A 27779-nucleotide genomic window follows, 5' to 3' on the forward strand; every position below is an offset into this window, starting at 1 on the left:
GGAGTCAGAGGTACAAACTTCCAGTTTTAAATAAATAGGTTATGAGGATGAAAAATAGAGCATAGGCAGCATAGGGAATATGGTCAATAATATTGTAATAATGTTGTATGGTGACAGATGGGGATTACACTGGTGATGGTGAGCAATGAAAACATATAGAATTCTCAAATCACTATACTCAACACCTGAAATTTTCAAAATATTCAAAACAATATTTTATGGCAATCACACTTCAAAAAAAAAACAAGAAAAGAAAAGATATTGTTAGTGACTGACAGGCTAAATCAGATATATCTTATTAATTTGTTAAAAAATACATACATATATTTTAAAGATTCCACTTATTCATGAGAAATACAGAGAGAAAGAGAGAGAGAGAAAGAGAGAGAGAGAGAGGCAGAGACACAGGCAGAGGGAGAAGCAGGTTTCATGCAGGGAGCCCCATGTGGAACTCGATCCCAGGTCCCCAGGATCACACCCTGGGCTGAAGGTGGCGCTAAACCACTGGGTGACTGGGACTGCCCCCCCAAAAATATTTAGGTCCCCAATTAGATACAATAAGATGAAAGAAAACACATGTAAAGATCCTACTAAACTATCTGAAAGGAAGCACTTGGTAAATATCAGTTCCATTACCCACCTGTCTTCCGATTCCACTTGTGTACTATGAGGAATCAAAATGCAAATATGACAGAGGTTCACAAATATCCACAATGGAAGTTGAATATTAAAAGTATTCAAAGAAAATCACAAACCAAGTTCTTTGGGACTCAAAAGGTGGAAGAAATTATATCCATACTGAAGTCAGACATCTGAAATGGGTCTTAAAACATAGACAGTATTTTTATATACTGAGATAGTTAAGAGAACAATGAATAGTGGCATGAACCAGGGCACAAGAGCAGGAAAGTGCAGGGGTATTCAGCAGCTGAAAAGAATGCAGATGGGTGAGAGCAGGTGTCTGCAAAGTTTCTCTCAAATGGACCAGATAATAAGTATTTTAATCTTTGTGGGCTGTATTGTGTCTGCTGCAACTCCATACTCTGTCCTTGCAGGACAAACAGCCATAAATGATAGTAAATGAATGAGCATGGTTGTGCAACATGAAAAATTTATTTGTGGGCACTGAAATCTAAAGTTCATGTATTTTTCCCATGTCATGAAATATTATTCTTCTTTGACTTTTCTCCATCACTTAAAATGTGAAAAAACATTCTTAGCTCTCATTCCACACAAAAAGCAGGCAGCAAACCACATTTGGCCTGCAGGTTGTAAACTGTCAACCTGTTTAAAGTCCCCAATAATCTATATCTAATAATAAAAGTTTTTATTTTCTCAAGATTTTTGAAAACAATATCTAATAATATTTTATTATCCTTTCTCTACAGCCAAGTTTATTATTTTTTTAAGTCAGAAAAAAGAACCTCAGGGCTTTACATTCAACCATCCTTAATCTCACTTCTTGTGTATCAATAGGCTTATGTTCCCTTGATGTTTAATTTTATTTAATGTTATGACATTAAATTGCTTCTCTTAATTCCTCTACAAGAACTTATTAAGTGTTTTATTACTTTTTCCTGCTTTCCTTTGTATAGCTTCATCATAGTTATCACTATTTACTTTCTTCTTGATACACATATTTATATCTTCTTTTTGTCTCTTGAAGTTTTCTCGACAACAATAATTGCACTTCATTTCAGTGTACTTTTGATTTCAAGATATTCTAGTCACTGCCTTCTTCACCTTTTGGGTATAAATATTTACAGAATCTTATAAAGAGTCTCCAAAGTTTTATCTTTTGCAACAGAAATTCCTTACCCTGATTTTGTCTATCCCCATCTCCCCCAGAATATTAAGATCTCTGGCCATGGCAGAAAGGTTCATCTATTTGGGCCCCATGATGACAAAGCAAAAAACTTAACCGTATTCAAAAAAGATATGCAAAGAGTTACTTAGGTGAAGACATCCCAAAACAGAACTTCTGCAATTAAAGTAATCAAAGGTAATTACATTTCTATTAAAAATAAAAATAACTGCTTAGTAGGACACAAATCCTTTACACATGTGCCTTATAATGCAGTATACCAAAATTAGAAGAGGAAAATCATTATGAAAATCATTTTAAAAATTATTTTGTTCTAGTGGACTGAGAAAAGAGAATAAAAGTTATACATACCTTGAAACAAACTGTAATTGAAAAACTACCACTCACCTTCAAATACATAGAGCTAATATATTTTATTCTTACCTTATAATTACAAAATCCAATTTTGTGTTCCAGTAATTAATAATACTGCAAAAGGCTAAACATTATTCACAGTTCACAGTAAAGCACAGTACAAATAGCTAGTAGCTGTTTGAAAAAATACATATCAAAAAAGAAAGAAGTATCTGTTTATGGCAAATGACTCATTTTTTAAGGAAATAATATGACATAAAAGTCCTCCTAGGGAGAATAAGATTACTGTAATTCTAATAACAGGTGTTAATGTTGACTGTATGTTCACCTCAAGCCAGACACTGTCCTTTATACTTTACATGTAATAATCCTCACAAAATTTAATTCTCATGACAGCCCTATGAGATAGGTGTTATTATTATTCCCATTTTATAGATGAAGAAACTAAAATTCAGTGAGATTAAATAACATTCCAACTCACAGAGCTACAATAAGGCAAAACTGTGCCAGAAACTGGGGAAGTCTGGCTTAAGAGCCTTAACTCTTAACCACTATTCTATTTGCTTTAATACAAGAAACTATATTTAAGGCAGAGGACTATGGCTTTACAAATTGGAATCCAAACCATATTACTTTTCAACTGTGAGAGTTTATACATAATTTAAAATACAGTACGGCTTAGTATCTAATCATACTACAAACATTTTATATTATTACGTAGTGACAAGGCTAATATTTACTAGTTAACAGATGGTTGAAAGCTGTCTTAAAATGATGCATGAGAATTATTTTGAAAACGTGACAATTCAGTGTGATAAATATCTTAAACAGGCATGAGCTGGTAAGTGGTAGATGAAAGAACATTGCTATCTTTAGAATTTAGATCAGTGGTTCTCAAACTGGTTCTCTAGCCAACATCAGCATTGAGGAGTCCAGCTCCTGGATAAAAATCTATGTGCGATTTTTCAGGTCTGATCAAAGGCAATTATAAAGCCTTTACCAGGCAAACCTCACAGGGAAAGCTGTATTCCCAACACCAAACTTGGTGTGTAGCCAATGCAATCCAGTCTCTAAAAGAAGTTGCAGGCAAGGACTAACCTAGACCCCCTGTTAATCATGCTCTTACCCCTATTTATACTGCTAGCCCAGGCACCTTCATTCCTAGATCACTGGCAGTGGTGGGAGTTAGGGTCAGAGGGGGGAGGGGACAAGACACTTTGAATACAATTTTCCCCACTACTCAGTACTATTTTCCATTCCAACTCAGCTACCTTACCCTCTCCAGATCCCATCTGAGCTTTTTGTCCAGAGTTCCCTCAAATTTGAGACAACCCATACATCTATGCTTACCTACCTGACCCTCACCAGTGCCCTTCAATGGGGGAAATGGAAAAGGAGAAGTCAGCATTCCCACCATTTTTAGACTCGTGTACACCACACTGATAAGGCTTAATTGCTACTTCACCATTTGGCAGCTCCAGGCGCTCTCTTAGCAGTTCAGCTGAGATTCTATGAAGCATCACCTGCGAACTTAGTATAAAATAGAAAATCTCAAGCCTTAACCCAGCTAGATTGAATAAGAAATTTTGGAAGTGTAGCCCAGCAACCTGTGCTTGAATAAGCTCTCCAGGTGATTCTAATCAACACCAAACTTAGAGAACACTGCTTTGGAGAAACCCTCTCCCCATTTCTCCATAAATAAATGATTCCAGGTGATTTCTTGGGGCACCTTCTAAGAGCACTTATGAGAGAAATGACCAACCAAATTCACAGCTCAGATACTTCTGAAAGAAGTAATCTAAGGTTTATTTCTGCTCCCTAATTTATCCATCATCCTTCCAAAAGGTCTGCTTTAATCTTCAAGATACTTATTTTTATTCCTTTAAAAAAATAAGAGAAATTCTTTATTAACTTAAATATAACTTGGTTGTATTTTGACTGACAAGATTTTAAAAGAGAAAACTGTTTATACCTGTACCTAAAAGATGAATGCAAATTGTCTTAAGTGCAACAGACAGAAAATACTGAACAATGCTTACCCTTATTATTTTAGCTTCAGCTACTGTAACAATCATAGACTGGGTGGCTTAACCAACAAACATTCTTTTCTTATAGTTCTAGAAGCTGGAATTTAAGATTAGAGTACCAGAATGATCAGGTTCTGGTGAAAGCTTTCTTCCTTGTTTACAGATGGCCATCTTCATATTGTATTCCCACATGGAGTAGAGAGAGGGAGGCTCTCTTCTCTGCCTTATAAAGGACACTAATCTCATCATGGGGGCTGCATCTTCATGACCTAAATAAATTACCTCCCAAAGACCTTACCTCCTAATACCATCCTATTGGGAATTAGGGTTTCAACATATGATTTGGGGGGCAGGGAAGGACACAAACATGCAGTCCATAACACTTATGGTATCAAAATAAACATGGCATTCAAAACATTTTTTTCCCCAAAGAGGGAGGGGAATATAAACTATACCACCTTTCAGCTTTTTACCATGATGTGAACATGGCCCAAGTGAATCAAACTATATTAGTTTGGTGGAAACTCCCTAATAAGCCACTGAGTATGAAACATAGTATCTCTAAAAATTGCCAGGGCATTTGTGAACTATTATGACTAGGAATTAATACAGTTTATTAACTCAGTATAAAAAATAAAGTTTTAGAAATCAAACATTTGTATGAAATGTAACGCAACAAGTTAGAACAAGGAAAACTCATTAAAAAAGGCTCCTCATATTTTCTTTGACATTTGTCTATTTATTAGTTCTAGTTTATTATAATTGCTGTTGCCATTATATAGATATAACAATAGTTTATTAGTGTTGAGCCAACAAAAATGCAAACTGCAAAAGAATACATACAGTATATTACCCTTTACACAAAGCTGAAAAATATTCAGTTTGCTAAATAATTGGGATATATACACACACAGACATATGTGTATACATACATACATATATATAATAAGGGGGTACATATGTGTATGTATATATGGGGATATATACAGTATAAAGACATAGGAATGATCATGTGAACTTCTTACTTCTAAATAATGGCTATTTTCAAGCAAAGACAGATAGATAACAGAGAGAAAGAAGTACACAGGGACTTTCCATGATATTTGTGACAGTTACTTCTTTTTTTTCTACTTTTATTTTTTAATTTAAATTTAATTAATTAACATTTAATGTACACAACGTTATATTTACATTGGGGTATGTAATATAATAACCCAAGCTCATTATATCACATGCCATTTACTTCTTAAGCTCTGTTGTGGAAATATAAGTATCACATTATTCTCTATAGTGTTTTATGAGTTTTCAAAAACATAACAACACTTGATATAAATGGTATCAAGTGGCATGTATTCCTTAACTTGCTTTTCTTCATATTATGTTTTTGGTATCTATGTTGAGAAATAGATTTGTGATTCACTCCTTTTTGCTGCTTCATAGTATTCCATTGTATTCAGAAGTACACTATCTGGATGGAACATTTTTATTTTTTATTTATTTTTAAAGATTATATGTATGCATGTATGTATGTATGCATGTATGTGTTTATTTGACAGAGAGAGAGCACAAGCAGGGGGAGCAGCACAGGAAGAGGGAAAAGCAGATTCCCTGCTGAATAGGAAGCCCAATGTGGGGCTCAATCCCAAAGACCCTGGGATCATGACCTGAGCCCAAGGCAGACACTTAGTCAACTGAGCCATCCAGGCTCCCTGGGATGGAACATATTTAGTATTAGAGTTATGTAGTTACATAGGCTATTTGTATCTGAACCATGTAATATATGATTATCATTTTTCTTTTTCCTTTTCCATACTGTTTCTCCTAACCCCCAAATTCATAGTTGGTTTTATTTGCTTAGTTTTCCATATACCCATTACTTTCCCCTAACTTTGAAAATCTCCTCTCAATAAATTCAAGTACCCTCAGTATTTTACCAACTCCATCTTCTTGACAAAAAAACTCTCCCCAGACCCTTCTGGGTTCAGATCTGAACTGGTTACTCAACAAGCCTCCTATTGCCTGTCAAGTTCAGATTGTCCTTTCCCTCATCATGAAGGTTCTCTGCATCTCTTTCTCACTGTAGATCTTTTACTTGCTACATATCTTTTTTGTTTTTTTTTTTTTCTCTTATTTTCATGGTGAATATTTCACAGTAGCTTTTTGTAAAAGGACAGATTAAGACCTAGCACATCTAAAAATGTCTTTATTCATATTTTGGTAATTTTCCTGGGTATAGAATTCTAGGTTGGAATTAATTATACCTTACATATTTGAAGGTGTTATTCCATTGTCTTCTAGCTTCCAGTTCTGCTATTAAGAACAAAATCTACTTTTTCTCTCTGGAAGCTTTGAGGAACTTTTGTTTTTAGGACTGCATAAATACCCAATAATATGTGTTGGCACCTGTCTATTTTTACTCAATATGCTGGATACCTGGTGTGTCCTTTCATTTTAGAAACTCATGTCCTCAATACCAGACAATGTCCTTGAATTATTTCTTTTACTTCCTACCCTCTATTTTTGTCTCATAGAGCTACTACTGTTCAAGTGTTGGGTCTCTAGGTTTAATTTTCTAATATTTTTCTGTATTTTTACAGAGTTAACAACTTCCACAGTAAAGTACATAAAAGTTAAGTATATAGATCAAAGTATGTTTACATGTATATATACCTAAGGAACCACACTGCTATCAATATGCCATCATGTGTTATACCCATTCCTGATAGGTAGTTACAATCCCTAGCCATAGTTTTGATTGTTCTTCAAATCCTATAAATGGGAGCATGAACTATATACTTCTTTGTGACTGCTTTCTTTCACTAAATGATTGTCTTCAGACTCATGCATGTTGTTGTATGCACCAAGTTCGTTCTTTTTAATTCTGTGATCTAACTTTATTAAATTATCTACCCTACCTTCTACCTCTGTATTTGTGCCAATTTGCTGGAAAACTTCCTCAACTTCATTTTCTAACCAAATAATTTGTTTTGTCTTTTAATTCCCACTAGCTAATTTTATTCCCTGACTGTTCCTACTTATAGGAACACATAGGTATGTATATACTTTTTGTTTTATCCTCTCTTTTTAAGATATTAATTTCATTGTTTATGTTTTCTTCTTCTCTCTGCTCATTCTCTGTGGTAAGTGGCTTTATCTTTCCAATTGGTTGTTTTGTTTTGTTTTGTTTTATGTCAATTATTTCCTTCCAATGCCTAATGGTTATTTGGCTATCCATTCATTTTTAAGAGTCGGGCACTGAAATCCCCAGCTGTACAGGATACTGCCAGAAAGACCCACTTATGTCTTGCCCCAGCTAGAGTACTAAGGTGTGTTGCATGACAGGGGAGTAAGGAAATAGGTGGGAAAACAGCGGGTGAGGTTCATAGGGGGCATTAAGGGATGTGAATTTTACTAATGGCATCACAGACTCCTTCAGGAAGCCTGTCCATGAGCTGCTGGGAATGCCTCACCTGCAAACCCTCCTACAGGCCTCACAATGGGCATCCCCAATGCTCTGTGCTACACACACACACACACACACACACACACCCCTCCACCTCATGGCCAGCTCTCTGTGCACATTCCCGATTCCTAATACAGGCTACTAGTAAGCATGCAAAGAAAACTGGTCCGACTCTACGCGACTGAGAGAAACCACACAACGTTGAGCATTCTGCACCACTCTAGAGGAAGCAAGCAAATGGGAGGCTGTCACCACCTGTCCTGGCTTTACAGGATCAAGAGAAGTCAGACAAGCTTATGAATTCCCCCATAAGAAGAAACAAGAAGTGGGGAACAGGCATATTCATAGAAAAACAAATCTTAAAAGGCCTCAGAATTCCTACCATGGCTGATGGAAGATATTTCTCTCTCGAAGCCAGTCAGTAAAGACTGAAGAGGGCGATCATATCTTCAAATGTGAAGATAGCAATGCAAGACTTCAAGGAAGATGAAAAAACAATAACAACAACAACAACACATAAGGAAATATGACACCACCAAAAGAATACAATACTTTTCCAGTAATCAACCCCAGAGATATGGTGATCTGCAACTAGCCCAATAAAGAATTGAACATAGTCATTTTAAGGAAGCTCCATGAGCTATAAGAAAACACAAAAAAATTCAGTAAAATCTGGAAAACTACATGAACAACAATGCAAAAAGCTATAACAGAGAGTTAAAAATCATACAAATACACAAATTCTGGAGCTAAGGAATATAATGAATGAAATGAAAAATGCAAGATAGTACAGCAGCATCAGATTGGAGCAAGCAGAAGAACAAAAATGTGAAATAGAAGGCACTTGAAACAATCCAGATAGTCAAAGGAAAACCAATTTAAAAAAGAATGAAAGCAAGTTAAGAAATCCTACATGAACTATAGGATACCACTAAAAGAAACATTCTATGTATTATTGGAGGCCCAGAAGAAGAAGAGAAGGAGAAATGGACAGGAAGATTATTTAAAGAAACAATGACTGAGAACTTCCCAAATATGGGGAGACATATGGACATCCAAATTTCTTAAACTCATAACTCCCTGCAAAATTTCAACCTCAATCTTCTCCAAGACACATCATAATAACACTGTTTAAAATCAGCAACAAAGAATTTTTTAAATCAGCAGGAAGAAAAACATTTCCTCACATACAAATGAACTTATAAGGCTATCAGGAGCTTTCTAGACACTGCAGCCCAGGAGAGACTGACATGATATATTCAAAGTGGCAAGAGAAAAAAAAATTTTCAACCAAAAATACTAACTAAAGTCATCCTCCAGAAATGAAGGCAAAATAAAGATTTTCCCAAATAAAAATAAATAAAAGCTGAGGGAGTTCATCATCACTTGTCCTGCCTTATAAGGAATGCTAAAAGAAGTTTCCCAAGCTGAAATGAAAGATTGCTAATTAGTAACATAAGAATATACTAGGGTAAAGGTAAGTATATAATCAAATTAAAAATACTCTAGCACTACAATATGGTGCTATGGTAACAACTTAACTGTAGTAAAAAGGTTAATGGACAAAAGTAATAAGTATAATAAGTTATTAATGGATACATAGTATAAAAAGATGTAAATTGTGACACCAAAAACAGAAAATGGGAAAAAAACCCAAAACAAAACAGAAAATGGGGACACCTGGGAGGCTCAGCTGTTTACAGCCTGCCTTTGGCCCAGGGCGTGATCCTGGAGTCCTGGGATCAAGTCCCACATCGGGCTCCCTGCATGGAGCCTGCTTCTCCTTCTGCCTGTGTCTCTGCCTCTTTCTCTCTCTCTCTCTCTCTCTCTCTCTCATGAATAAATAAAAATCTTAAAAAAAAAAAACAGAAAATGTATGTGGCGGGGTGGAGGTATTAAGGGTTAAGAACTTTTGTATGGGACTGAGGTTAAGTGGCAATCAGCTTAAAACTGACTTATATCTATCAAGTGTTTTACATAAGCCTCAAGGTAACACAGAGAAGCAAAAATCTATAGGAGATACCCAAAAGATGAAAGAGAAGGGAATCAAAACATACCAGTAAAAAAAATCATCAGTTCACAAAGGAAGACAGCAAGAAAGGAAGAAAAGAATAAGTAAACTACAAATCAACCAGAAAACAATTAATACAATGGTAATAGTATTAAATGGATTAAATTCTCCAATCAAAAGGCACAGGGAGGCTCAATGGTTAAAAGGCAAGACTCAACTAAATTCTGCCTACAAAAGACTCACTTCAGCTTTAAGGACACACATAGGCTCAAAGTGAAAGGATGGAAAAAGATATCCCATGCAAACAGAAACCCAAAGAGAGCAGAGGTAGCTATACATACCAGAAAAAAAACAAAAACAAAAAACAAACAAACAAAAAAAACAACACTTTAAATAAAAAACTATGAAAAGAGACAAAGAAGTTACTTATATAATGATAGAGGGGTTAATTCATCAATAGGCTATAGCAATTCCCAACATTAGAGCACCTAAATATATTAAGCAAACGCTAACAGATCTGAAAGGAGAAATAGCAATACATGGCAGGTGACTTGTATACCCAATTACAACAATAGATCATTGAAGACAAAATCAGTAAGGAAACATTGGACTTGAACTGTACATTGGACCAAATGTACCTAACAGACATTTACAGAACCTCAATGGCAGCAGAATATATTATTTTATTTCTTCTTTAAGATTTATTTATTTATTTGAGAGAGTGTGGTGGGAAGGGGCAGACTGAGAGGAAGAGAGAATGTTAAGCAGACTCTGCATTGAGTGTGAAGCCTGACAGAAGGCTCGATCTCACTACCCTGAGATCATTCATTACCTGAGCCAAAACCAAGAGTTAGATACTTAACCAACTGTGCCACCCAGTTGCGCCATATACACATTCTTTTCAAATGCACATGAAACACTCTCCAAGATACATCATATGTTAGGTCACAAAACAAGTCTTAACAAATTTAAGAAAACTGAAATCATACCAAGTATCTATCTTTCCCGACCACTGTGATGTGAAAGTAGAATTCAGTAACAGAAGAAAAGCTGGAAAATTTACAAATATGTAGAAATTAACAGACTCTTGAATAACAATGGGTCAAAGAAAAATCAAAAGGGTAATCAAATGACATCTTGAAACAAATGAAAAGGGAACACAATATAGCAAAACTTATGAGAGGCAACAAAAGATCTACAAGGGAAATTAATAGTGATAAATGCCTACATTAAGAAAAATATTTCAAACAACCTAACTTTATGTTGAGCTAGAAAAAGAAGAGCAAAACAAAGTCAACAGAAAGAAGGAAATAGCAAAGATCAGATAGAAATAAATGAAGTAGGGATTAGCAAAAACAATTTAAAAGTTAAGAAAACTAAAAAAAAAAAGAAAACTAAAAGTTGGTTCTTTGAAAAGATACAATTGACAAAATTTTAGCTAGACTTACAAAACAAGATTTCTCAAGTAAAATCAGAAATGAAGCAGGAGACATTATAACTGGCACCACAGAAATATAAAGGATCATTAGAGACTACTAGAACAATTAAATGCCAACAGAATGGATAATCTAGAAGAAGAAATGGATAAATTACTAGAAAGTACAACCTACCAAGATTGAATCATGAGGAAACAAACTATTTGAACAGACCAATAAGGGGTAAGAAGGAGACTGAATCAGTAATCAAAAATTTTGCAACAAAGAAAAGTCCACAACTAGATGGCCTGACTCAAGAATTCTATGAGAACATTTAAAGAAGAATTAATATCAATCTTTCTCAACTACTTCCAAAAGAAATTGAAGAGAAGACACTCCTAAATTCATCTTAAGGGTCCAGCATTATCCTGATATCAAAGACAGACAAAGATACTACAAGAAAACTACAGGCCAATATATTGACTCAACATAGATGCCAAAAATTTTCAACAAGATACTTGAAAACAGATTCAATGACATATTAAAAGGCTCATATACAAAGACCATGAGAAATTTATTCCTAAGATGCAAAGACTGTTCAACATTCACAAATCACTGAATGTGATAGGCCATGTTAATGGAATGAAAGATAAAAATCATACGCTTTCTCAATAGATGCAGAAAAAGCATTTGACAAAACTCAACATCTTTCATGATTAAAAGCTCTCAACAAATTGACGGTAGGAAGTAACCTCAACATAATAAAAGCCATATATGACAAGCCCACAGCTCAAATCTTATCAATAATGAAAGGCTGAAATCTTTTCCTCTAAGATCAGAAACAAGACAGTGGTGTCCAATATCACCACTCCTATTCAATATGGTACTGCAAGTCTTCATCAGAGCAATTAGGCAAGAAAAAGATATAAAAGGCCTCCAAATTGGAGGGAAATAAGTAAAATTGTCCATCTCTCAGACAACATGATCTGTATATATAAAATCCTAAAGAGTTCACCAAAACCTGTAAGAATTAATAAATAAGTTCAGTAAAGTTGCAGGATGACAAAATCAACATACAAAAATCAGTTGTTTTAATCGACAAAACAATAACTCTAACAATAAACTATATAAAAAAGAAATAAACCTATTTACAACTGCATTAAGAATAATAAAATAAGTAGAAATAAATTTAACCAAGGAGGTGAAAGTACACTGAAAACTACAAGACACCAATGAAAAAAAAAATCAAGGCAACACAAATAAGTGGAAAAATACCTCGTGTTCATGGATTAGAAGAAATATTCTTGTTAAAATGTTCATACCACCCAGGGGCATGTGGGTGGTACAGTCAGCTAAGTGTCTGACTCTTGGTTTTGGCTCAGGCAGGTCCTGATCTCAGAGTTGTGGGATCAAGCCCCGCATGGAGTCCACTCGAGGATCCTCTCTCTTCCTCTCCCTCTGTCCTTCCCCCTGCTTGTGTTCTCTCTCTCTCTCTCTCTCTCAAATAAATAAATAAATAAATAAATCTTTTTAAAAAATTTAAAACCGCTCAAAGCCTTCTATAGATTCAATGTCATCCTTATCAAAATTCCAATGGCATTTCCCATAATAGGAAAACTATCCTAAAATTTGTATGGAACCCAAAGTACAACATGGTGACTTTAACAATATTGTATTATATACTTGAAAGCTGCTAAGAAAGTAAATCTTAAATGTTCTCACATCTCTCCCCACCACACACACACACACACACACACACACACACACACACACGTAATATGATGGAGGTATTAACTAACCTTACAGTGGTAATCATATCACAATTTATATGTGTATCAAATGCACTGTACACCTTAACCTTACACAGATAAGTCAATTATCTACCACTAAAGCTGAAAAGAAAAGAGAGTAGGGCACTAAAACCTAAGTGGCAGGTCAGAAGAATGGATTGGGTTTGTTCATAGCAGTGCTCACTAAAGGATAATCCAACTAAGCCATTTCTGTTGGGAACCCCAAGAAATCTGTCTTTCTTTCTTGGACTTCTTACATTCCCAAAAGAAAATTCTTCTAATCTCTTGCTTCAACAAAAATGCCTGATTACTAACATCCTGTGGGCTGATGGAGAAGATTGGAAATCTCAACATTCAACATGCAAAAGCTTCATTTACTATATACCTGATTTCAACAAAGCACCCACCTGCCTTACGTTTATGGCGTTCTTAGTTCTGATACCCTCTATAGAAAATATGCCTTTAAGTCTTCGCCACATAAGAAAGGTACTATAGCCTAGCTATATGGTACAGAGGATGGGAACTTGGAAACCAATTGTTTCTTAGAGTTTAAATTAGTTCTCCTGTTTTTAACCCCACAGCTTTGGAAGTTTAACTACAACTTCCAAAGGTACCCAGTATTTCCAATTCCTGGGTATTATAATATCCTGGTATGTAAATTGGAGTTGTCTCAGTTTTCCCCACTGTCAACTTATAATTGAGTTTTCTCAGGTCTGCTAAGTTAGTCTTAATGCATACATCTGCTTTCCATCTTCCAAATTTTATAACTTCTCTCTTCTCCCATTTTCTTTGCCCTTGTGAGTTTATTTATTTTAAAACCTCTTTATTTTCCTTTTAGAGGGGGTTTGATAAAGACACGAGCTATCAACATGTTTTTAATCTGCCATGTCTAACTAAAAGTCCTTTTTACTTTTTTGCTGTATTTCAAAACTCAACAAAAAATTCACAAAGCAAAAAACTTAAATTTAGATAGTAACTGTCCTTTTCCAAATCTAGCTTTCTGTAAGCTTCTTCAATCTTTCAGAGTACAAGCCATAAAAAAGTGAAAAATTTAAATCAAATGGTAATTTCACCTAAATAAAATCAATAAACTCATGACAGATATTTTACCATGATTAAAAATGTACATGCTGGCAGCCACTGTTGTTCTCTAATGCCAAATGCCAACGTTGCCTCTAGCTCACCAAGCTCCAGCCCAACGAGTAGGAGGGTAAGTAAGGATGTCTCTATATTACCCCTGATACAAAGCTGATTGCCTTCAAAATGACTGATAGTAATGCACAGAGGAAGCAACCAGCTAGAAAAACCACTCACAAGAGCCTCAACTGGAGAGGCAAAGAAACTCATCATTATAGGATTGGTACTACAGCACTCAGTGAAATTAAATGTTACCAGAAGTCCACCGAACATCTGATTCACAAACTTCCTTTCTAGTGTCTGGTGCAAAAAAATTGCTCAGGACTTCAAAATAGACTTCCAGAGCACAGCTATTGGAGCTTTTCAGGAGGCATATGAGGCTTATCTGGTGGGCCTTTTTGAAGACACCAGCCTGTGTGCTATCCATGCCAAACGTGTAACAATTATGCCAGAAGACATCCAGCTGGCATGCTGTACACATGGAGAATGTTCTTAAGAATTCACTATGTCTGGAGACATTTTATTTAAAAAAAAAAAAAAAAACAACATTTTTTTCTCTCCTTCCTGTTATCGGTAGTTGTGAACATTATATATTTTTCCCCATGGGGTCAAAAGGTGCTTAAGTATATTACTGCAAGCAGAAAAACAGGGAACAGAAATCAGATATTGGCAGTTTTTCCATTTTCATTTATGTGTAAATATTTAATATAAATGTGGCCCATAAAGCATTAATGTAAGTCAAAATGTTTCAGCAGTTCAACTTTATAACAATTATAAATAAACCTGCTAAATTTTTCTGGACAATGCTGGATTTTTTAAAAAAGCAAGTAAATTTCTTACTGACAGCAAAATAAAATAAATTGGACAGATGTTTTGGCATAATTTAGAATATAACTAATCTGCTATATTTTCATACATCCAATCAAAATACTTTTCTTTTATGACCATGATTGAATCGAATGAATCTTTTCAGTCTACAATACAAATGCTTTATTTTCTGTAATATGAATTTTATTTGCCACTCTCATTACTTCAATGTTATATTTCAGATTATCTGGATCTAAGTGTTTCAGGAGGCTGTTTTAGTTATCAACTCATTATGTTCTCGACAATAAAACACTTTTTAAATCAGATGTCTAAAGAATAAGAAAACCTAGATAATTCACATGTTAATTTAATTTTGAATATAAAATTTATTTCAACATGCTAACTGATAATATAAAATATTTATCAAAGTTTTGAACAATCAAGGTTTTTAAAAAGCAATATAACAAATCAAATGTGAAAGTTTGTGTTTCTTTTCCTATGGCAGTCAAAAAATGATTAGTGAAAAGTAAAAACTATTCATGGTTTAGATAATATATTTCATGGTGTTAAATCATTAGTTCTTATCATAGACCTATTTTATTCCTATTAATTAAAATTCACTCTGCATCAAGTTGCTATGGTAGCACAACTTCACTGAACAATAAATTCCTCAAGTTCTGCCACAAAGAATGCTGCGGACCTTAAGACTTTATTTTGAGAATAGGGAGAAAAATGTGTAATTCTCCAGCTCAGAAAATGTATAATCAATACTAGGAATTGCTTTACAATCTATAGCAAGAGTTTTGCTCTCAGAGTCCTAGGAACCGAGGTATTTTATTTGGCTTTTGTTTCCTTACTCCTTTAATAAATGAAAACATTCTTGATAAGAACCATTTCAGCAGGGCTCACCTCAGGCAAATTGGCTCCAACTATAAATAGTAAAATCTGCCATCTGCCTTTCTATTCTTGTGCTGAATGCAGTGCTGGCATTGTGTTCACACTTCACTGGTGCCAGGCCTGATGCTGTATAGCCAGCAGCAACAGAAAATAATAGTGCAAGACAGAGATAATGAGGTGAAGAACAGAAATGGTACTACTATAATTAACTGCTGTTTTGATATTCACCACAATAAAGCATACACAATAGTGTTGAGAGAACCTAAAGCCACATTTCATCGCGGCCTCATAAACAGGTTTGAAATCAAACTGCTAGAGCCCATTGATTTTACATCATTGAAGATTAATTAAAATGTTAAAGAACCTAAGCACAGTTAGCAATAAATGTTTGGCATGTTAGCAAGAGGCTCCATAGTTGTACCATGTATTTTTTATTTTAATGATATTTAATGAGACATTTCTTTCTATAATCAGAGGTATTCTCTTGTTCTGTTTTAAAGAGATAAGCTCTTTAATGATGAAAAAAAGCCCTTTTGCTATACCTAACCCTTCCCTAGTCTCGCAGTTCTGAAAACCCCGTGCAGATTTTCATTTCATACACAGCTCCCACTATTTCTGTCAGTATATTTTGAATGCTTGGCTACTATAAGATAAAGACTTTTTCTCATCCTTGCTATTACACAAATCTGACTTATTTTAAATGAGAATAATTGTCAAGGCAGTCAGTTTTACATCAGAATTGAAGAGAAGTGTGTACAGGATAACTGCTGTATTATATATTCCTTGTACTAGTAACCCTGTTATTTCTGCATCAGTAATTACTGAAGCTATTCCTTTGTTGACATAACCAATCACTAATTTCAGGAGGCACCACTCACTCTTGGAGTAAGTGCCATTCATAGGGAAATCAGCATCAACGGGGTCCCCCGGAATTGTGCAACATAGCAGTACTAAATGTCTATTTAACACCTAACAGAAGATGAGGGCAGAGTGTATAGATAGTACAGTGCTGTGGCTCTGAACTCTAGTTACCCATCAGAAGCACCTGGAGACGTATTTAAAAATACTTTTGCCTGGGCCTTGTCCCAGACCAGTTAAATAAGAACCTCAGGTGATAGGCTCTTGGCATTGTTTCTTGGTTCTGTTTCTGGAGTTGGGTTTTTTTTTTTAAATATGTTTTGTTTCTTTGCTTTTAATTTCCCCAAATGGTTGTAATGCACAATTAAAATGAAAACCACCGGCCTAAAGATATCAGTATCTGATCCAAAGTCTTTCAAGACAAAAACAAATAACTGAACCCCTGACACCCTAAAAATATTTACATGGAAGGGCAGTCCAAGATGGGAGCATAGGAAGATTTTAAACTTACCTCCTCCCACTGACACAACAAATCTACAGCTACACACAAAATAATTCCCTCTGAAAAAGATCTGAAAACTATCTGAATAGCTCCTTTTATCCTTTATCCAAAGAATAAAAGGGCCACATGAAGGTAAGAGAGGCAGAGAGGCAGTCTTACCAAAAACCCATCCCTGGTGAAGTGAAGCACAATTGGTAAAGATCTCACAAATCCAGAGCTTCTTCCTGAGGAGTGAGGGTTTACACTCCATATCAGGCACCCTGACCCCTGGGAACTGCACTGGAAAAGATGAGACCCAAAACATTTGGCTTTGAAAACAATCGGGGTTCATGTCCAGAACACACAAAGGGCTGCAGGGACCTGAGATACCTCGCTTAGAGGGCTCCCACATTTGCAAAAGCCCAACAAAAAAGTAGAAGTTTGAAAAGCACCTAGATTATAAGGGAAGAAGATTCATTTGCTAATCTTAAAGGTTCGGCCAGAGCAGGGGCCTGCTGGAATTCTCTCCAGAGCTAAAGGTGCTGCTTTTATGCTCCGTAGCTACCTCACTGCTGGTGCTGGCAGGCAGAGGCAGTCCCTGCTCTCTCCTGCTAACCTGCCAAAGCTAGCACATAGACCCCACACCCACACCCTCCACTGTCTTAAAAAAGCTGGCAGGTGTGCCCCGGCTCCTGCGCTCTGGGTGCCTCACTAAAGCTGGCAGGCTTGCACCAGCCCTGTTCTCTCTCTCTGTCTTGTTAAAGTTGGCACATAGTTCACACAGGGGACACTCCTTGATCACCTGGTTCTGGTGGCCAGGGGCCTTCCATGTTCTGTAATGGAACTGTAACCAGAAAGACAGTTTTTGACAAGATACCACACCCAACGCACTACTCAGGCAGCAGACTAAAACCTATCACCAGTCTTTCTTTGAAAAAGGCCTATTTACTTATCTCAGAGCATTAGCTACAGAGTCAGGCTACAGGTCTGCCACACATCTAGAGGCTATGGAGGTGTTCTCAGGGAACACAGGGTAGGGGTGCCATCTTTGCACTCCCTCCCAAACTTGATTCAACTCTCAGGCACCTTCCAAAAAGGAGTTTATTCACTTGTCTGAAGCCCCAATTTTTGTTAACTGTCAGCATAAGATACCTCCAGATTGCCTGGCCTGGAAGCCAGCAAGATTTACATTTGTGGTCCCACTGGACTGTATATATTTTCATACTTTAAAAGCTGCTGCCTGAGGGTCTAGTCTCCAGTCAGCCTCAATCTAAATAAATACTAAGATCTGTCCCTTTAAAACACTGACAGGTATTGGAAAACCCTCAACAATACAGCCTGTCTGTAACAAATCAGGCTGCTTAAATAATCATAAAAGTTTGAGAGACAAGAGGTAAAGCAAGGTTGAATCATAAAGTTTATCTCCCACACAAGTCCTATGCTTCATGACTGGGAGGGGCAGCTGTTTCACCTAATACATCGAAAGAAATAAAGATCAAGCAAGAAACAAAGGAATATATTCCAAATGAAAGAATAAGATAAAACCTCAGAAAAAAACCTTAATGATAGATAAGTAATCTACCTAATAAAGAATTCAAAGTAATGATCATAAAGATGCTCACTGAATTCAGAAGAATGGAGGAACACAGTGAGAACTTCAGCAAACACAAAGAAAATATAACAAAGTACCACACAGAAGTCAAAGAGCTGTAGAATACAATAACTGAAAAATACACTAGAGGGGTTTAACACCAGACAAGATAAAGCGAAAGAAAGGATCACTGATTTTCAAGACAGGGTAATGAAACTTACCCAAACAGAGAAGCAACAACAAAAGAATTTTTAAAAAGTAAAGCTAGTTTAAGGGATCTATGAGACAACATCAAGTGGAATAGCATTCACATTATAGGGATCCCAGAAGGAGAAGAAAAAGACAAACAAGGACAAAACTTACTAGAAGAAACAATGGTTGAAAACTTTCCTAACCTGAGGTTATCCATATCCAGGAAGCTCATAGAATCCCTAAGAGATGAACTCAAACAGATCCACACCAAAACAAACTATAGTTAAAATGCAAAAAAAAAAAAAAAAAAAAAGGAAGTAAAGAAATAATCTTAAAAGCAGCAAGAGAAAAACAACTTGTTATGTACAAGGAAATCCCTATTTGACTATCAGCAGCTTTTTCATCAGGGTAGAACAGAGTAGCATAATATATTCAAAATGCTGAAAAGACTTTCAACCAACTATGCTTTACAAGGTTATCATTCAGACTAAAGGAGAGATAAAGTGCTTTCTAGACAAACAAAAGCTAAAAGAGTTCATCACTACTAAACCAGCCTTGCAAGAAATATTAATGGGACTTCTTACACTGAAAAGAAAGGGCACTAAGTAAAAACAAGAAAATATATTAATTAAATAAGTAATCAAAAAACTCCCAACAAACAAGTCTAGGACCACACTAATTATTCACAGGTGAATTCTACCAAATACTTAAAGAAGAGTTAATGCCCATTCATTCATCTCAAACACTTCCAAAAAAACAAAAAAGGAAGAAAAACTTCTAAATTCATTTTATGAGGCCAGCATTATGCTGATACCAAAACTAGATAAAGAAGTTATAGTTCTCCATAAAAAAGGAGAACTACAGGTCAATAACCCTGATGAGTATAGATGCAAAAATCATCAACAAAATACTGAGAAACTGAATACATTTTAAAAAATCATTTACCACAATCAAGTGGGATTCGTTCATGGGTTGCAAGGGTGGTTAAATACTCTCAAATCAATGTGAGAAAGGATAAGAACCATATGATCGTTTCAACAGACACAGAAAAAGCACATTGCAAAGTACAACTTTCATTCATGATAGCAGGTTTAGAGGGAACATACCTCAATGTAATAAAGACCATATATGAAGAACCTACAGGTAACATCATACTTAATGGGGGAAAAGTGAGAGCTTTTCTCCAAAGGTCAGGAGTAGGACAAGGATGTGCATTCTCATTGCTTTTATTCAACATGGTACTGGAAGTCTTAGCCATAGCAATCAGACAATAGAAAGAAATAAAAGATATCCAAACCAGTAAGGAAGAAGTAAAACTTTCACTATTTGCAGATGACATGATACTATAGACAGAAAACCCAAAGACTCACCAAAAACTGCTAGAATTTATAAACAAATTCAGTAATTTTGCAAGATGCAGTCAATGTACAGAAATCTGTTGCATTTCTCTATACCAATGATGAAGCCGAAAAAGAAATTAAGAAAACAATTTCATTTACAACTGCACAAATATAGTAAGATACCTAGGAATAAACCTAATCAAAGAAGAGAAAGACCTCTGAACACTGATGAAAGAAACTGAAGATGACAAAAAGAAGTAGACATTCTATGCCCATAGATTGGAAGAACAAATATTGTTAAAATGTCTATATTAAGAAAAAGCCTATATTACCCAAAGCAATCTATATATTTAATGCAATCCCTATCAAAATATCAATGTCATTTTTTTCAAAGAACTAGAATAAAGCATTCTAAAATTTGCGTAGAATCACAGAAGACCCCAAATAACCATAGCAATCTTGAAAAAGAAAAGCAAAGCTGGAGGCATCACAATTCTGGACTTCAAGTAGTATGACAAAGCTGTAGTAATCGAAACAGTATGGTACTGTCACAAAAATAGACACACAGATCAACAAAACAGAATACAGGGATCCCTGGGTGGCGCAGCGGTTTGGCGCCTGCCTTTGGCCCAGGGCGCGATCCTGGAGACCCGGGATCGAATCCCACATTCGGGCTCCCAGTGCATGGAGCCTGCTTCTCCCTCTGCCTGTGTCTCTGCCTCTCTCTCTCTGTGTGTGACTATCATAAATAAATAAAAAATTAAAAAAAAAAAAGAATACAAAACCAATAAATGAACCCACAATTATATGGTCAATCAATTTTCAACAGCAGGAAAAACATCCAATGAGAAAAAGATAATCTTCAACAAATTGTTTTGGGAAAACTGGACAGCAACATGCAAAAGAATGAAGCTGGACCACTTTCTAACATTGCCCACAAAAATAAATTCAAAATGGATTAAAGACCTAAATGTGAGACCTGAAATTATAAAAATCCTAGAAGAGAACACATGGGCAGTAACTTCTCTGACATTGGCCATAGCAACTTTTTCCTAGATAGGTCTCCTGAGGCAATCGAAGCAAAAGCAAAAATAAACTATTGGGACTACATCAAAATAAAAAGCTTCTATGCAGTGAAGAAAACACCAAAACTAAAAGGCAATCTACTGCATAGGAAAAGATATTTGTAAATGACATATCCAATAAAGGGTTAGTGTTCAAAATATATAAAGTGCTTATACAACTCAACACCCTCCAAAAAAATCCAATTAAAAAATGGGCAGAACATATGAACAGACATTTTCCCAAAGGAGACATTCAGTTGGCCAACAAATACATGAGAAGATACTTATGATCACTTACCATTAGGAAAATACAAATCAAATATACAATAAGATATCACTTCACATCTGTCAGAATGGCTAAAATCAACAAAAGAAACAATAAGCATTAGCAAGGATGTGGAGGAAAAGGAACTCTTGGGCACTGCTGGTGGGAATGCAAGCTGGTATATCCCCTGGAAGACTGTATGAAGAAGGTTCCTCAAAAAATTAAAAATAGAACTGTCCGATCCTAGTAATAGCACACTGAGCACTTACTAAAAAATACAAAAACACTAATTTGAAGGGATACCTGCACCCTTCTGTTTATAGCAGCATTATTCCAATACCCAAGATATGGAAGCAGCTCAAGTATCCATCAATTGATGAATGGATAAAGAAGATGTGGTGTATTTATACAATAGAATATTACTGAATCATAAAAGAGAATGAAGTTTTGCCATTTGCAACGACATACATTGAGCAAGAGAGTATAATGCTAAGCGAAATAAGTCAAAGAAAGACAAACACCATATCATTTCAGTTATATGTGAAATTTAAAAAAGAACACAAATGAACAAAGGAAAATAGTTAAGAGTCTGTTTCTTGGTTTGTCTCTTTCCTATAGAGAGCAAACTGATGGTTACCAGGAGGGAGGGAGGTGGGGGGGGGTGAAATGGGGGATGGAGATTAAGAGTTCACTTATCTTGATGAGTTCTGAATAATATATGGACCTGCTGAATCACTATATTGTACACCTGAAACTACTATAACACTGTATTCTAACTAACTGGATTTAAAATAAAAACTTTAAAAAAATATGAAAGTATACTGGCAAAGGTAAATATACAGTAAAGGCAGTTGATTAATCACCTTAAATACTATGGAGGTTCCTCAAAAAATAAAAAAATAGAACTACAATATGAACCAGCAATTCTACTTCTGGGTATCTACTCCCCCCAAAATAAATACATGAATTCAAAAAAATATATACACGTCTTTGTTCATTTGTAGCATTATTTACAATAGTCAAGATATGAAACACTTAGATAGCCTAAGTGTTCAAGAGTGAATGAATGCATAAAGAAGATGTACACATACAAAGGAATCAGCCATAAAAAAGACCATCTGTGATAACATGGATGGACTTTGCGGGTATTATGCTAAGTTAGCCAAACAGGAAATTTTAACTTATATGTGGAATTAAAAACCCAAATGAACAAACAAAACAAAACTTACAGATACAGAGAAGAGAATGATAGTTGCCAGAAAGGAGGGATGTTTAAAGGTAGGCAACATGGATCAAAAAGGGTCAAAAGGTATAAACTTCCAGTTATAAAATATATTAGTCATGGGGATGTAATATACAGTATGGTGACTAAAGTTAATTTTGTACAGCATTTAGCCAAGAGAGTAAATCTTTTTTAAGATTTTATTTATTTTACAGAGAGAGACAGAAAACAAGCAAGGGGAGCAGCAGAGGGAGAAGGAGAAGCAGGCTCCCCACTAAGCAAGGAGCCTGACAGGGGGCTCAATTCTAGGGTCCTGGATCATGACCTGAGCCAAAGGCAGATGCTTAATCAACTGAGCCACCAAGACATGCCCAAGAGAGTAAATTTTAAGACTTCTCATCATAAGAAGCAAAAATTTTTGTATCTTTGGGGACAAACAGTAAATATACTTATTATGATGACTATTTTACAGTGTACACAAATACCAAATCATTATGCTGTATACCTGAAACTGATATATGTCCATTATACCTCTATAAAAATTTACCTAAAACGGGCACCTGGGTGGCTCAATTGGTTAAGCAACTGATTCTTAATTTTGGCTTGGGTTGTGATCTCAGGGTAATGGGATTGATCCCCACATCTGGCTCCATGTTCAGTGGGGGAGTCAGCTTGGGATTCTCTCCCTGTCCCTCTGCCCCTCTCCCTGTTCGCATGCTCTTTCTCTCCCTCTCAAATAAATAAATAAATCTTTCCAACACAACAACAACAACAAAAAACCTTTTACCCAGCTTTAACATTAAAAAAAATCAGAAATATTCTGGGGCTCCTTGGTGGCTCAGTTGGTTAAACGTCTGCCCTCAGCTCAGGTCAGTCTCAGAGTCCTGGGATCAATCCCCAACTAAGGCTCTCTGCTCAGCAGTAAGTCTGCTTCTCCCTTTCCCTCTGCCCACCCCTCCCCTCACTGCTCATGCTTTCTCTCTCAAATAAATAAATTAATTAATTAAAAAAAATCAGAAATATTCTTAACTAAGAAATGTTAACAATATCAAATATAGAGCATTATATCATTGCAAAATAATAAAAAAACTATGTTATTTTTGTAAAGGTATAAAACAAATTAGGGAATTACAATGAAATACATCAAAGACCATAAAATATTATTTGGGAGTGGAACACTGCTTCATGAGAGAAATAAATTTACTGAGATGAGTGGAGTACCATATGGAAGACTCCACTATAACCAAGGAGCATTTATAGTGACTTAGCTAATTTTTTACCTCCTAATAAGGAAGGAAGGAATTTTTATCTATCTTTCTTTCAAGTTGTTATTTAAATTCCAATTCATGAACATACACTGTAATATTAGTTTCAGGTATAGAATTTAGTGATTCATCTCTCACATACAATACCCAGTGCTCATCACATGTCCTCCTTAATCCCCATCACCCATTTAGCCCATTCCCCACTGACCTCCCTTTCAATAACCTTCAGTTTATTTTCTATAGTTAAGAATCTATTTCTTGGTTTGTCTCTCTTTTTTCCCTGTACTCTTCATCTGTTTTGTTTCTAAAATTCCACATATGAGTGAAATCATATGGTATTTGTCTTTCTCTGACTTATTAAGCTTAGCACAATACTTTTTAGCTCCATCCACATCATTGCAAATGGCAAGATTTCATTCTTTTTTATGGCTGAACAATATTTCACTACATATATACTTTCTTTCTTTTTATATTCTTTTTATCCATTCACCCGTAGATGGCCATTTGGGCTCCTTCCATAATTTGTCTATTGTTGATAATGCTGCTATAAACATCATGGTGCATGTATTGGAAGGGGGAGTTTTAACAACTACAGTTTTGTTATCATATATGTCTATGGAGTCTATTTCTCTGGAAATAGACTTTTTAAAAACTTGTCTTCCAGCTGTATCAATAGTCCCCTAGAACTGGAGAAATATTACTCGTCCAGACCTGCTTTATCACCTGCCTAGTCACTTGCCAGAAGAGAATTTCTGGCTCTCTTATAAATAAAGATGGAAGATCTTACAAAGATTTTCAAGGACACAAAAATATCACAAAAGATGCTAGTACTTTTCTTAAATTAATTTTCATGTGTCCTTAAAACTAAGTCCTGCTTATACATTTCCCCCTATAAAACATATTTGAGGGCAGCCTGGGTGGCTCAGCAGTTTAGCACCACCATCGGCCCAGGGCATAATCCTGGAGATCCGGATCGAGTCACACATCGGGCTCCCCACATGGAGCCTGTTTCTCCCTCTGCCTGTGTCTCTGCCTCTCTCTCTCTTTGTGTGTCTCTCATGAATAAATAAATAAAATCTTAAAAAAAATATTTGAGATAAGTATTTCCCATGTTTAATTCAATAATGTAATAAAACTTACTTTAATATTATGTTAATGTTACATTGCATCCTCATAATATTCCTCTAATGCAGTTGTATCTTTGCAACATATTATTCATTTTTGTATCTGAATCCTTCCCCTTAGTGAAATTGCAGAGACCTTACAATAGCTTCCTTTTGGGGTTAATTCATTAGCTCCACATATTAAAGGAAGTGTAAGCTAACGCTTAAATACAGAATTTATTTATTAATACGCATTTTACAGCATCTGTAATTTTAAAAAATAACTGTTCAAATCCCAGCTCTGTTGCCTACTAGTAGATATTTATCCCTGTGAAGCCTCAGTTTGCCCATCTACAAAATAAGGGTAATTGTAATTCTACTCTACAGGGCTGTTCTAGATTACATGAGACAAGGCATAACATTTCACATAGTACATGGCACAAAGCATTTACTCAATATATATTACCCACTATAATTATCTGATAATTTAACCATGATAAATTGGTTGGAATTTGGTTTTTACATTAAAACAATAATCACTGTTTTCAGAATATTTTTCCTATTAATATGAAAATTTTTAATGCTTCAGTCTTAGTCTCTTGACTTTCATAATTATCTATATTATTGATAGAAGTTGAATTTTTTGCATGTAAATATTTGGAAGCCATATTATAAGAACCATTATTCCTATTTTGATTAACAAAGATTTAGCAGGTGCCCAAGAAATGCCTCCAACTAAGTGACAACAGTCATATTAGAACCCAAACTCAAGATGGAATACTACCTACATTTTTTAAAATAAATCACTTCCAGAATTATTTCTCTCACATTATTATGAGTAATAAGGATTACCTCCATTTATGGTAAAATTTATCTGAGTATGTGTCAGCCAGTATTCTTAATTATTCATTATGCAAGCACTTCAATACAATACATCTAGTCATGGTAGGTTACTGCAGAGTTAAAAAATACTGCAGAGTTAAAAAATAACATCACTGTCCTTAAGGAACTTGCAATTCAATGAAAAATATAGAACTATGGTTGCAACAATACCAAAAACATAAAGAGTAAATACATGTGTATTTATTAAAGACCATGTCTAGAAACTGGCCAATGTGCAAATGAAACAAATCAATCTTTCAACTAGACTATAACACTTAAGATCTCTCAGAACTATTAGATATATTACTTCAAACTAAAGATGAGCAGGAAAGAGTTCCTCTGTCAACTGGAAACAAGTTCTGTGGGAGAACTTTCTACTGAATAAATCATACACATACACACACATGCACACTTTTCAAAGCTGGGATAACTCAAGCACCTTTTGATTTCAAGAGTTTGTCTAATCTTATTAAAGGAGCAGATAATTTTACATTGCAAAGGTAGTATATTTCAGATGCAGCTGACTTGGTCTTAGTATTTTTCCATTCCCCTAAATTTTCTGTAATTATGGGACCTACTTCATAGGATTATTCTGAGATATAAATGAAATAATCTTTTAACACAACACTCAACTAACTAGCAAGTACTCATTATTGATTACTGACTTTCCTTCTCATTATTATTCAGTAATTAAATGTAAGAGGGCTGGCAGTTTTTATTGGAACAACTAGTCATGGCCCTGTTAGTTCATAAGGCTTCTTTGTGCACATTAGAAAAAATGCACTTTTCCCCCAGGCTGCCGGGTGGTACAACCCAAGAGGGACACACCTGGGGAGTTGAGTAGTGAGCTGACTCCCAGCCAGGTTCCCTTTAGCAGGGTATCAGCCCTGAATAGAATACTTGCAGGCAGGTAGGCAAAGAACAATCCTTGAACAAGGAGTTTTAAGCAATGGTTGAAATGAGGAAGGGAATATTCAAAAACAAATGGGAATATTAGGAAATATATCTAGGAAATTTATTCAAAGTCAGAGGATGGTATGTGTGAATGTTAATGAATAATGCATTTCATAACCAAGATTATTTTATTACAGTAGATATGAACTCAGACCTAACAGGAAAATAAGGAAGTCATCTGGATGGGGAAGAGAGGGCCAATTGGGCAAAATCCTGAAGGAACATGGTACACCTAGAACCGTAAAGATAAAGATGTAATAAGAAATTCAGATGCTCTGTGTAGAACATAAATTTGTGTGAAGGGATGAACCAGATCCAGCTCCTCTAAGTCTTCATACAACTAGCCTTTCTATTATACTACAAAATGTAATATACACTGATGGGCTGATTCTCAGGAAGGCAATATCCGCAAACACCCTCTGAAGTACTACCATCAGCCGATCTCCACAGTGAGAACCTCAGAACTTAGGAAGGCAGACTACCAGAGGCTCTCTGGTAGCAAACTAACTCTACTTCTAGAAACCTGAACTCTAATTAACTAACTCTACTTCTACTAAATCTACTTCTAGAAACCTGGAATTGGTTAGTTTCACTAGTGTCTGTAACAAAAAAAGCTAAAGAGATAGTCAAATATACTAAGGATCACTAGCAAAGTTTTTGCTCATTTCCTTCCTCTCTGTTATCTGTATTTTTATCCTTGGCACATTCCAGCCAAATGCATATCATTATCTGCGCCTACTCTACTCCTCCCCAGTCCACTAGATGATTCTGATGGTTCCTTTCATTGGACATTCAGGAATGAGTTACTCTCCTACATTCTTCAAGTTTTCATTGAT

General features: G+C 35.5%; 1 protein-coding gene across 9 annotated transcripts in view; it reads right to left on the bottom strand.

The window, feature by feature from the left end:
• The window catches only part of RABGAP1L (RAB GTPase activating protein 1 like), a 729489-nt gene that overhangs the window by 382057 nt on the left and 319653 nt on the right, over positions 1-27779 (bottom strand). The window contains exon 1 of one of the 9 annotated variants that reach the window (XM_035718831.2): positions 4219-4269. The exons of the other annotated variants lie outside the window; for them this stretch is intronic. Coding sequence (XP_035574724.1) covers positions 4219-4254 — 36 coding nt within the window. The 5' untranslated portion in view covers positions 4255-4269. Of the gene's footprint in view, positions 1-4218; positions 4270-27779 lie in introns of those variants that run through there. 9 annotated transcript variants of the gene reach the window in all.

This window comes from Canis lupus, chromosome 7 (assembly GCF_003254725.2).
Source record: "Canis lupus dingo isolate Sandy chromosome 7, ASM325472v2, whole genome shotgun sequence".
NCBI classification, from domain to species: domain Eukaryota; kingdom Metazoa; phylum Chordata; class Mammalia; order Carnivora; family Canidae; genus Canis; species Canis lupus.